This window comes from Astatotilapia calliptera, chromosome 11 (assembly GCF_900246225.1).
Source record: "Astatotilapia calliptera chromosome 11, fAstCal1.2, whole genome shotgun sequence".
In the NCBI taxonomy this organism is placed as follows: Eukaryota; Metazoa; Chordata; class Actinopteri; order Cichliformes; family Cichlidae; genus Astatotilapia; species Astatotilapia calliptera.
The window spans coordinates 23,953,935-23,964,463 of record NC_039312.1 but is presented as its reverse complement, the minus strand read 5'-3'; the positions used below and the strand labels follow the sequence as shown (position 1 = coordinate 23,964,463).

The following is a 10,529-nucleotide window of genomic DNA, read 5'->3' as shown; positions in this document are numbered from 1 at the left end:
GAAGGAATAAAATGATGAGAAAAATCAGTGATAAAATCAATTATTGTATTCTCTTTATTATCATGGCTTTGAAGAGTGATTACAGATAGAAGTTACACATTTTTTTTCATTTCATTTTTTCATTAATTTTCTTTTTTGTGTCCAATTGCTTTATCTTTCTGGATTCATTCAAACCACAAGGGAAAAAACACTGCAAGAAGGAAAAGTTCAAGAACATGAAGATATGCCAAAGGATTAATAAATCCTTCAACCCCTCCGTGCCCATATGAGCAATATAAAGAAGCCCTCTATTCTTACACATGCATGCTTTTGTAAGACTCATTGCCAATCATATTTTCTATGCATACACATGATACTTTTTACAAATGCAGTGTAAAAGAAACTTTATCACTGGAATTTGAACTCACTATAACTTTCTGAATGGGACCATTATTATTTTAAATATCCCACTTAATAAAATCTCCAAAAAATATATTATGTTGTCTTTTTTTATTCATTTTTTAAAAAAGTAATCAATCAATCAAATAAGGTGAATCAAGGTATAATAAAACATCTACGTATATATATTATTAACATGGTTAAATGCTCACAGTGATTATAATTTGTAAGGAGTACACTTTCCCTGCTTTCCTTTTATGAAACTATTCACTGAACTAGCTCCAGGGGAGTGATTACAATGACAGTATTAAAACTAGCGAAACTACATTTTACTGTTAATAGATATAATATTGAACATAAAAAATAGGCATTGCACTAATTAAATAATGTGTATGTCTAACATTAGGATTATGGACTGCGCTATGTTTTCTTAATCATTGTGCAGGAAGATTGTTGTCAAAAAACAGGGAGCGAGAAAGAAGCCTTTCATTCTCAGAAGACTTAAGAGTGTGGAGAACTCAGTTGAACAACACAGGCGCAGAAAAGGCAAACAGAACCATCATCATCAGGCTGCCTTGGTATGGGAAGTGGATGGCAGGGGCGTGAGCTGGGGGTGGAAAATATGACAAGCAAAGAGACACGTTTGAGGTTAGGACTGAAAAAGAAAAACGCTTAAAGCATATTTGCAAATTTATAGCACTGCCTGTGGCCAATTTTAAAAGATGGGTGCGATCATCATAGTTTCTTTAAATGCTCCACACTACAAAGACGTCGTTTGGCATTAACGTCTCAAAATCTTTTGTACATTTCACCTCTATTTTTCTACGGAAGCGTTATAACGTGACATAGAAGTATGTCACGTTATAACGTGACATACTTCTATTTTTCTTTTGCCTGGGTGGCAGCTCTACGCTTCCGTAATTTTCTTATGAGGTCATAGGTTATAGTAAAATACCCGTTGCTCAACAACACTAAAGAACTTGTTAAAGAAAAATGAGTAGAGATAAGATGTGTGGTTTATTCACCTGTGACGGTAAGATTTTGGTACATTGTGATATCAGTCACGGGGTTCCATGCCTTGCATATGTAATTCCCAAAATTCTGGCTGGTTGCAGGGAATACAATAGTAGATGTGTTCTGTAGAGGTGTTGACAGATTGTTGAAGAACCAGGAGAAGTCACACGCTGGTCGAGAATCAGCCTGGCATATCAGGGACACGTGCATGAACATACTTGCACGGGAAATGGTCAGTCTGACTGGGCCATCTGGAAAAAGAAAGATTTCGTTTGAATAATGTACTGCAAAATTATGAATAGTGTTTCCTTGGCACACAATTCAAAAGAATATTGGGCAGATTACTCAGAACTAGTTCTCAATAAACACTCACAGTTCACCAACAGTCTGTACTGGGGGCTCACATGATCACCAGCCTTATTGGTAGCAACACACTGATATGTCCCTTCACTGTCCAGTGTCACTGGGGTGAAATGCAGCATGTTGTTTTCAGTATTATAGGACGCATATGAGTTATTAGAGGGATTAGTGTTAAGCTTCATGTTGTCTTTCATCCAGTAGATCGTGTCATAGGGCCCAATAACCTCACAGGTGAGAGTAAAGTTTTTAGTGTCGATTGGAATTGTCTTGTTTTTGATCATCACTGACTCTATGGCCTCTGTAGACACAAATTACAAGGTGTTAAACACAAAAGAGCATGACATCTTGACTGGAGTACATCCCCATGAAATATTTAGACTTTAAGAACACAATAAGAATTTGTATTTGATCAGTTTCAGAGCCACATGTGCAACAAATTTCCCAAAAATCTTAAAGTGTTCATACCAACAACTGTGAGCGTAGTGGAGTTTGTGCTGTTCTTTCCTGTCACATTATTAATGGCCATACATGTGTATTCTCCACTCATGTTGAAAGACAAGAGGCTAGTTGCATACACTGACGTGTTGGACACAATTGATCCATTGAACCACCAGCAGAATTGGCTGAGTGGCTCTGACATGGCAGAACAGCTGAAGACGGCTTGACGTCCTGTTTCAGCAAAAGCTGGCCCATAAATGATGGGCTTTTCTGGACCATCTGTAACAGCAAAAGAGGATAGGTGACTCTAACAGTAAGAATCTAGAGTGTTAACTTTTTTGTTAACTACAAAGTTCTTTAAATTGTGCCCATGTTGGACTCGTGCAAGTATCCTTCTTCAACTTGCGGTTAAAAATGTGGTGATGGATCAGCATGATGCAAAAGAGACTGACACACCTGTCCCTGATGAATGTGTGCCGCTCCTGAGGAAATTTATTGTCTAAACTTTTGAGCAACAAGCAACACTGGAGTATTATAAGTAAGTATAATACTTAGTAAGTAAGTAATAAGTAAGTAATTTAGTAATTAATAAGTATTATAAGGCAAAGATAACACTTTGAGTTAGTATGAGCTACCACCGAGCAATTTAACATTATGAAGCAATTTCATAGTCCTACCTTTAATGCAAAAGAGTAGCCTACCTGACTATATAGCATGCAAATTTGTCTTTTGAGCTGGGTAAAGTATTATCCAAATTTGGATAGGTTCTGGTCAGCTGTGCAGTTCATTGTATATTTATTGTGTTGACTCCTGTGTCTTAAGAGACATTGTAGTTGCAACACTAAAATACTCTTTGATAGTTTTATCATGAAATTGGTCACCTGTGTGTCAAGTCATCATGTTTTTCACAGCTGTGTGGGTACGGTTCAGCATGTAGTGTGATTGCTATCCACACCAGAGCATGTAACACCAGTGCTTTCTCAATGAAAGCTGACTTTGTAAAATTGCTGCATTAAGTAAATTACTAATCTATAATTAATGTGAAGCTAATACAAATTGAGGTGCACTTTTTGTAAAAGTGATCAATCAGGCAATCGTAGTTAGGCATATGAGAAGCAAGTCTGCACATTATGAACATTATGACCCTTTTTGTAGAATCCATGTTTTAGAATGGTAAATGGCCTGCATTTGTATAGCGCTTTACACTACATTCAGTCATTCACCCATTCAAACACTGGCAATGGCAAGCTACATTGTAGCCACAGCTGCCCTGGGGCGCACTGACAGAGGCGAGGCTGCCGGACACTGGCGCCACCGGGCCCTCTGACCACCGCCAGTAGGCAAACATGGGGTTAGTATCTTGCCCAAGGATATTTGGCATGCAGCCAGGAGGCAGCCTGGGATCAAACCACCGACCTTCTGATTAGTGGCTGATTAGTGGCTCTGCCACCTGAGCTACAGCCACCCCAACTGAAGAACCGAAATACAATGGATTTACCTAATTTAAGGTGATGCACCATTGACATTGAACCATTTAGTAGCATACATTCTATACATTCTAATATACTCACAATTGACAATGAGGTTATAAGCAGGGCTGGCCTTGTTTCCAAAAGCATTAATAGCCATACAGCAGTAGTTTCCATTATTATAGCGCTCCACCATACTGAGGTGGAGCGTCTTATTTTCCATGTAGAAAACAGTTCTGTTTTCATCATGCAGTATCTCCCCATTCTTCATCCAGTAAATGTATTCAGCAGGTCCAGTTACATTGCATGTTAAGTTATATGAATAACCTTCTATGGCCGGCATCATTGGTGCTTTTACTTCCACATTTTCTATTTGATCTGCAAACAAAACAAACACAACAGTCATTTAGTCAGAAAGACATGACAAAGGTAACTTACATCAAAGCTGTTGTTAAAAAGGTCCAGCAGTGCCCACATTTAACCTTTAGTATGAGCCCTCAAATACTCCAAAACTGGTATGTTAACCGCACTAGCAAAGGCAACACCATCCTTTAGCGCATCTCGGTGAGTTTTAAATGGCCCACGGCAGCCACACAACAGCCTATTGTCCCTGATGCCCTCTGGTTATAGACATAACATTGATAAATCACACACTGGCACGCTATGGAACACTTTCTTTTTTTTCCAAAACCCGCAAAGCATGAAGAAATGAGACAAACACACAACACACATGCACATAGATATGCAAGTATAATTTAACATCTGTGCATTGTCTTTTATTTACTGCCTTCTGTAAAGTTTCATACGATATTGATATGTTTTATGTATTTGTAATTAATTTTTCTGTGCCTGAACTTTTGGTATTTCACATAACTGAAATGATCTGAACTCCAGATAATTGACTTGCAACAATTATCTTGAAATGTTAAAATCATATCACTCAGTTGCGTAAATCTTTAAAATATCAAACTCACAGATGACAACGAGCATGTAAATAGCGCTGGGCATGTTTCCAGCAGCATTAATAGCCAAACAGTAGTAGTTTCCAGTGTCATATCGCTTTACTGGATTAATCTCAACTGTCTCGTTATCCTTGTGGAAAAAAGTCCTGTTGTCTTCATGCAGTCTCTGCCCATTCTTCATCCAGTAAATGTAGTCAGCAGGTCCAGTTACATTGCATGTTAAATTATAGGCGTAACCTTCTTTGACAAAGGTCACTGGTGCATTTAGTTTTACATTTTGGATTGGATCTGCAAACAAAGCAAACCACATAACACTTAATTTCTCTATTTAGCTGCCATTCCTCTTTCTAAGAAGGAAAATAAATTAAATACACTTTTTGCATCAACCCAAAAACATGTTGGCTGTTTTGTTAAGTATTTAAATCCCCAAAATGTCTAAATACTGCTAAAAAACATATCATGACTCTTCATTTGGATCTTCCTTACAGCAAACATTTTCTCAGGGATGTAGATATTAAAACAATTTGTGTCTAGCATTTGAAAATGAGTACAAAATTAAATAAAACTAGTTTTCAAAAAAATAGAAAAAACACATTTCATTGCTTTCTGTCATGCTCACAATTCACCAGTAGTCTGTACTGGGGGCTTTTTCGCTGGCCAGCCTTATTGGTAGCAACACACTGATATATCCCTTCATTGTACGTTGTCACTGGGATGAAGTTCAGCATGTTGTTTTCAATGTTATAGGACATATGTGAGTCATTAGAGGGGTCCATGTTGAGCGTCACGTTATCTTTCATCCAGTAGATTGTGTCATAGGGCCCAGTAACCTCACAGGTGAGAGTAAAGTTCTTAGTGTTGATTGGAATTGTCGTGCTTTTGATCATCACTGACTCTATGGCCTCTGTAGACACAGAACATGAGAGTTGAGAGGGTAAGATGTCTTTAGTGTTCTTTATTCTTGGAACACAATAGCAGCCAGAGTCATATGTTAAAAATGTTTCATCTAATTCCTCTGAATCCTAAAGTTTTCATACCAATCACGGTGAGTGTCGTGGAGTTTGTGCTGTTCTTTCCTGTCACAGTATTAATGGCCATGCATTTGTACTCTCCGCTCATGCCTAAAGACAACACATCAGTTGTGTAGTCTGATGTATTGGCCACGATGGATCCATTGAACCACCAGCAGAACGTACTGGGAGGCACTGACTCGGCAGAACAGCTGAAGACAGCTTGATGTCCTGTTTCAGCAAAAGCTGGCCCATAAACAGAAGGTGTTTCTGGTCCATCTGTAACAGAAGAGGAGATAGATGAATATCTAAACAACTATAAATGTAAAACTTAAAAATTGTTCATTTAAACATGACACTAAACTGCATAAAATCTCTAAATATTATACTCACAGTTGACAAAGAGCATGTAAGGAGTGCTCTTGTTATATGAAACGGCATTAACAGCCATACACTCATAATTGGCATTATCATAGCGCTCCACCATTCTGATGTGAAGTGTTTTGTTATCATTGTAGAAAAATATTCTGTTGTTTTCATCCAGTGGCTCCCCATTCTTCATCCAGTAAATGTAATCAGCAGGTACATTTGGGTTGCATGTTAAATTATAGGAGTAACCTTCTGTGGCAGGCATCATTGGTGCTTCTATTATTATGTTTTGCAGCGGCTCTGCAAACAAAGCAAATCACAAAATAGCTCTTTAGTTCTCCCCCGAGGCACCTGTCTCCTTTTTATGAATGAAAAGTTATTTTGTGTACACCAAAAAAAATGGTCACGTAAGTCTTACCGATAACAGTGAGCATTATGTCGGCAGTGCTGTTTTTGCCACTGATGCTGTTGAAGGCCACACAGAGGTACTTTCCACTCATGCTGGTTGTCAGAGACGGTGTGACATACTCTGACTTGTTGGAGACCAGAACATTTTCGTGGTACCATTCATAGATGCTGGGAGGATTAGATGTTGCATTGCAGGTGAATGTGACGTAGTCTCCTGCCTTTGCCAAATTTGGTCCCATGACATTTGCTATCTCTGGTCCATCTAAACACATAAAGAACACCACAAATTACTTTCACTGAAAAATGCTTATGTGACTACAAACATTCAGATAATACAGAACTGACATCACAGTGATAATCGTTATGTTAATAATGATACAAATACTTACAGTAAACTGTGACTGTGAAGGGGTCGCTGGTTTGGTTGCTTACAGAATTAAAAGCCTCACACTGATAATCTCCACCATCTGAATGCTGGGTTGAACTAATAGTCAGTGTCCTGTTGCCCGTGCCAAACGTTGTTTTATTGTCAGCAGAAATAAGTTGATCGTTTTTCCACCAATGAATGATGTCAACAGGTCCCATCACTTCACAGCTCAAAGAGAATGTCTCACCAAATATTGCTGGTTTGGCAAGCTTCACCACGACTGCTGTCACAGGATCTGTTGGAGTTTAGTAAGTAATTTAAATTCACTCAAATATTTGACCTGAAAAAATATGGCATGTTCAACTAGATAATTCCTCTGCACTGTACAAAGGAAAAGGCACAAATCACAACTCTTTCTCTTTGGTCTTAATGGTCTACCAGCTCAGCAGATCTAAGCAGCAAAGTAAAAAATAAAACAAAATAAATTTTTAAACAGATACCAAACCAAACTTACCCACAATCAGGATCGTTGCTGTTTGGCTGCTGAATCTGAACGTGACATTATTGTGAATTAGGCATGTGTAATTTCCTGACATGCTCTCGTTAACTTTCTCTAGTTCAAGCTTTGGTTCAATTTTGTTTAGGTACACTCCATTAACCATCCACTGGAACATTGCTGGAGGACTGGACACCGCTGAGCATGACAGTGTGATATTAGATCCGCCTTTGTATATACTCATAAGGGGCATGACTGTCATCTCCGTGTTACTTGGGCCGTCTGGTGACAGAACAGGGCATAAATTGTTTTAGAGGTTATTGTTGGGACAGCAGATTGTTTTATAGATTGTATGCATGTATTGGTGTCTTTTGGTTAGAACTCACAGCTGATAGTCAGATACACAGGGGCGCTGATGTCATTACTGACATTATTAGACACATTACACTTGTATAGTCCTTGATCATAGCGGGTCACGTTCATGATAGTGAGAATGGTGTTTCCACTGCTGAGTTGAACTTTTTCATTGGCCGTGATCATTGAGCTCCCATTGAACCACTGATAAGACAGGGATGTACCTTTGGACACACTGCACATAAGTACTGCTGTGTCATTGAACTCCACCAGGTTGGTTGTGCTTGTCTGAACGGTCACATTTGAAACAGACTCTGCGGAGAATAAAACAGCAAGGCATTTGTCATGTTTTATTTAAGCAAATATGTCCTCCACCAAATATATATGAAAATGTGACCCATATGTTGAAATAAAGTCAGGTTCAAGATAAAAACAAATAAAAACAAAACAGTCTTATACAAAATGGCCTCCTTGGGTGACAGTATTGGTCTGTTGATTTGTCAGTCCAATTCTTTGGTTCATCAAGGATATACTTTAATTTGCATTTACCTCTTAAAATTTTTGTTAAACAATGACTTGGTGTGATGTCGTGTTCTGAGTTGGTATTTACCCTGACTTTTATCAGTTTGATGTAAAACCTTTGTTGTAACAATTGTTGAAAATCAAGATCAACATATTTTTGATAGTGTTATTTAAATTTATAGTGTAATTGTTTTCCCTTTTTTTCTAGATAGATATGTCTACAATGTGATAGTGTGAGTTGTTTTTCTCCTTAACATAATGGAACCAAGAGACTCTGACAATGCCTCTTTTCATAAATCATAACAAAGTTAATTAATTATAACAACAACAACAACAACAACAACAACAACAACAATAATAATAATAATAATAATGACAATGATACAGAAATCGTGCAAGAAGTATAATGTAGGAAGTGAAATCTTCTTGAAATCTGTGCTGGTGACTAAACAAGAAAAATGAGAGAGCGCTTACCTTCAACTGAAAGTGTTAACTGAGAAGAAATTTCATTGATTAGATCCTGTAGTGCGTAGTTTCCAGAGTCTTCCAATTTTACTGAGTGTATGGTCAGTGATGAAGTACTTTGGTTAAAAGATACTCTGTCACGCCAAGTTTTGGAAATAGCAAAACCCCCATTTAGTATTATCACAATTTGGCGGGTGTTGAATAGCCATCCGCCTGAGCTGACAGTGTAATTGCTGCTAAGGGTAACATTGTTTCCCACTGCGACGGGGTTCTCAGAGGCATATAATGTCTGACTGCATGTCACATCTAGAAAGAGAAAGCAAGTAAAATATTCAGTCGCCACGTAGTTGTCATCCACACACTGGGACAGAAGTAGTTACAAAAGTACTGATATATGTCAAAGTAGTATATTTAAAGAATTTTAATTGATATTAGGATCTATAAATTGTCTAATTCTCTGACCCTGTAGTTATTGTAATAGGCAATAAAACTCATTGAACTTCACTTATCATTCAGTTTTACCTGTGAAAGTTACTGCAGCCAAGAATAGGATGAACACCACTGGAGACTCCATTAAGCTCCTTGGTATCCTTTCCCTAAACTTGAATCTGGCTTTGATGAATAAAATCCTGTGGTATTCTCTGCTACCTGCCTTCAAATCAGCTAATATTTACTCTGTAACACTGCAGCTCTCTGTGTTCTTGATGCAAATGCCTTCCCCTGCCTTCACCATCATCATACCACCTCAAAGTCATGACCACACCTTGTTTTACCCTTTTATATTGATGCTTTACAGGTGCACACCTATGAGTGTCCATTTACTGTATACTGTTGTTCTGCAACTTTTTCCAACCAAGGAAACATGTGGAGAGCGTTTATAATTTTAACACGTGACTCTGTACCTAGAATGCAAACCAAATCTGTGGAATCTTGGTCTCTGAACGTCATTTTAGTATTCTCATAAAAAAGATGAGTCACTTCCTCCCACAATAGAGATGGAAACCACTGAATTGGACAAAATAAAAACAAATTTGGGGTTAGGCATTTGCAGATTCAGCTATGATGATCCATCCAAATCTGTAAATGCCTTCTTATTGGATTATTTGGTTATGAGTTGCACCCAGAATATCAAAACTTAAAGAATTTGTAGAGGACAATGGACTCTCTGTCCCACTATACTGGATCGTCTCCTTCTCCTACTTTGTTTACAGTAACCAAAGAGACACGGGATAAATGCACTATTCATCTGTAAACAAAATTACAATTTTCTTTCCCCCATAAGACTAGAATAAAAATAAATAAATAAATAAGTTTCACAAATACCTCTCACAATCAGCTCAATTTTTTATTTTCAATATACACGATATCTGCTTTTCTTTTTTTGGAGCACCTAATAACATGTGGTGTTAAAGGCTATAAACATTGAATCGATTTTAAGTGAAAATAAACCAATAGTAGGGTTGATAGAGCAAGGAAATGGCAAACAAAGACATGATCACGCTACACATAAAAAACAAGGGAGTTGCATTCACTAGCTGAGGTCACATCCTAATTTAGGTATGACAGTATTTCTAGTAGATAATGGTGATGGCTGCACTTACAGCCACACAGTGGTAATAGCCACCATATTAGTGTAGAGGCTTATACATAACATCACATTCACATTTGTCTTTCTTCAAATAGGAATTAATTTACAGGACAATGAATAACTGGATTTGGTTTAGAATTAGTTCACATATCCACATAACACAGTATTCTAAAATAAGTGTGCACATTTTAGTTTACACTGTTATGTATGATTTAATCTTTGTTTTCTGAGTTACTTTAGTTGGAGCTGCTCCCGTCCCTTGATTGAGAAGCCAACAGGTGGAAAAGGGGCAGAACAAGCCTTGATGGAAAGCTGCAAATTGGCTCATT

The 10,529-nt window shown here is 37.7% G+C and overlaps 1 protein-coding gene across 1 annotated transcript; it reads right to left on the bottom strand.

Moving 5' to 3' along the window:
- Positions 1-31: 31 nt before the first annotated feature.
- On the bottom strand, positions 32-9,347 carry LOC113031420 (hemicentin-1-like). The gene is made up of 15 exons (XM_026183483.1): positions 9,135-9,347; positions 8,622-8,918; positions 7,658-7,939; positions 7,290-7,553; positions 6,798-7,070; positions 6,419-6,670; positions 6,025-6,300; positions 5,659-5,910; positions 5,241-5,525; positions 4,634-4,909; positions 3,762-4,037; positions 2,218-2,469; positions 1,766-2,050; positions 1,404-1,643; positions 32-985 (listed from the first exon to the last, which is right to left on the bottom strand). The coding sequence occupies exons 1-15, from the start codon at positions 9,184-9,186 to the stop codon at positions 897-899; spliced, it is 3,651 nt and encodes a 1,216-aa protein (XP_026039268.1). The 5' UTR covers positions 9,187-9,347; the 3' UTR covers positions 32-896.
- Between the last annotated feature and the right edge of the window lie 1,182 nt (positions 9,348-10,529).

Bases quoted from the DNA above. Each gene is read 5' to 3' on its own strand.
- LOC113031420 (XM_026183483.1), bottom strand. From the start codon at position 9,186: ATGGAGTCTCCAGTGGTGTTCATCCTATTCTTGGCTGCAGTAACTTTC. The intron at 7,554-7,657 runs GTGAGTTCTAAC...TTCTGTCACCAG, and splicing joins TGTGTATCTGACTATCAGCT to ACGGCCCAAGTAACACGGAG. The intron at 986-1,403 runs GTGAATAAACCA...TTCCACCCCCAG, and splicing joins CCAAAATCTTACCGTCACAG to CTCACGCCCCTGCCATCCAC.